This window comes from Urocitellus parryii, chromosome 3 (genome assembly GCF_045843805.1).
Source record: "Urocitellus parryii isolate mUroPar1 chromosome 3, mUroPar1.hap1, whole genome shotgun sequence".
Classification (NCBI taxonomy): Eukaryota; Metazoa; Chordata; class Mammalia; order Rodentia; family Sciuridae; genus Urocitellus; species Urocitellus parryii.
In genome coordinates, this window is record NC_135533.1 from 10,991,227 (window position 1) to 10,993,390 (window position 2,164).

At 45.1% G+C, this 2,164-nt stretch overlaps 1 protein-coding gene across 1 annotated transcript; it reads right to left on the reverse strand.

Moving 5' to 3' along the window:
• Positions 1-205: 205 nt before the first annotated feature.
• LOC144253620 (olfactory receptor-like protein OLF3) lies at positions 206-1,157 on the reverse strand. The gene is given in 2 exon segments (XM_077795889.1): positions 206-734; positions 736-1,157. Coding segments are annotated over 2 exon segments (951 nt in total).
• Positions 1,158-2,164: the final 1,007 nt, after the last annotated feature.

A 2,164-nucleotide genomic window follows, 5' to 3' on the forward strand; every position in this document is an offset into this window, starting at 1 on the left:
CTTAACTCCACCTAACACACTGTTGTGACATAAAATACTCCCACATCCCATACCCAACACACCTCCATAACAGGCACCTACATAACACACCAGCACATTATGTCATCTGCTTCCTGGTTGCCAGGACAATGCAGCTGAAGCCTGTCCCATAAAGTTGGGTGGGGAGCACTCAGGCACAGCTCTCTTCTCCAGTGACGCTCCTGAGTCATTGTGTTGCCAGTTTTGAAGTTAACCCAGAGAATTGTCCTAATAGTTTCTGCCAGGGGCCCTTCACCTCCTTATTCCGTAGACTGTAAATCATGGGGTTCAGCATGGGCATCACAGTGGCATAGAAGAGAGAGATCAGCTTCTCCTGAAGGACAGACGGGCTGGAGTGGGGCTGAATGTAGGTAAAAATGGTGGTCCCATAGCAGAGGGCGACCACAGTGAGGTGAGAGGCACAGGTGTGGAAGGCTTTCCTCCTCCCCTCTGGGGACTGGATCTTCAGGATGGTGGAGGTGATCTGGATGTAGGACAGGAGCACCAGAAGGAAGGGTGTCATCAGAAGGATGATGCTAGAAACCATGATTACAATCTCATTGGAGGAGATGTCCACACAGGCCAGCCTGACCACAGCCAGTGTTTTACAGGATATGTGATCAATGTACCTGTTTGTGCACATGGGCAGCTGGAAAGTGATAGCCGTGTGCAGGAGGGAGTTGATGGAGCCACTGAGCCAGGATGTGATGGCCAGTGCACAGGTCTCCATGCATGATGACTGAGTAGCGCAGGGGGTCACACACTGCCACATAGCGGTCATAGGCCATCACTGCCAGGAGAACAAACTCTATCCCACCCAAACCCAGGGAGAAAAACAACTGTGCAGCACAGCTCAGGAATGGGATCCCTTTGTGTTCTGCCAGGAGATGCACCAGCAGCTGAGGGACGATGCTGGTGGCATAAGACACGTCCACGAGGGAGAGGTTGGTGAGAAAGAAATACATGGGCGTGTGCAGCTGGCTGTCCAGTCTGATCAGAAGGACAATGAGGAAGTTCCCCAGCACTGTCACCAGGTACATGGCCAAGAAGAGGACAAAGAGGGAGACTTGAGTGTCCCGGTCACTGGTCAGTCCGAGGAGAATAAATTCACTCACCCATGTCTGGTTATCTCGTTCCATTTAAAAATTTAAATATTTTTAATCTGCAGAGAGAGGCAGAAAAAAGAGAAACAATTGAGCACATCAACGTATGAGCTGCCAGTGCTGTGTCAGTCTGTAGGTCATTCATTAGGTCCAGATAAAAGGCTTGATCCCAATGTGCTGGGTATCTACTCTGTTTCAGAGACAGAGGTCAATGCATTGAGAAGGACACATCTGGTCTTGGAGGTTTGTTAAAGCCTGGCGGTAATGTGGTGGAGTTACAGCAATTCTACGTCTTATTTAGTTTCCTTCATTTTAATGTAATATTCCTTTTACGAAAGTATAAAAAATAAGAAAGAACAGAGAACTGAGGCAGGGGAGAGAGGGCAGAGACAGAGGATGGAGGCCAGACTAGAGTCTCTGGCAGTGTCAACACTGCCACTCTCCTGCCTGAAGAAGAGCAAACCAAAGCAGTATTCCCAGAAACACCATCTCATTCAGGGTTCACAGAGCTGTGTGCCACCATGAGAAATGCTTCTCTCAGGTCTCCCTCAAACCTGATGCCATGAAAATACAGTTTTACTTAAATCATTTTCATGCACAGACAAAATGTATATATCTAAGAGTTTACAAAGTTAAATGTAGTGTGAAAGAAGATTTTCCCTATGACCCACTGTATAATCCTGTTCTATCAATAATTGAATTTTACAAATTGTAGTAATGATCATACTGTGTTTTACACTAAAATATATTACACATTAGACTGCTCATACTTAAGTATTTTTCACTGATATATTAGTTGATTACTTTTAACCAATTGGAATTTCTGTTTGTTTACAGGGCTATTGTCTTGATTTCACAAAGTTGATATTTACATAAGCCTTTTTCTGCACACATAGAGTTCCTTTCAGGACTCATAGTAAATAAGTAAGACAGAAATATCATGTGCATTTTCAAGCGAAACGAAGGAGAAAATGTAGTCTGTCTGGATAATTTTGACACATCTTAAGTAAATGCCATCTTCATGTGACACTGGGCTCACCATC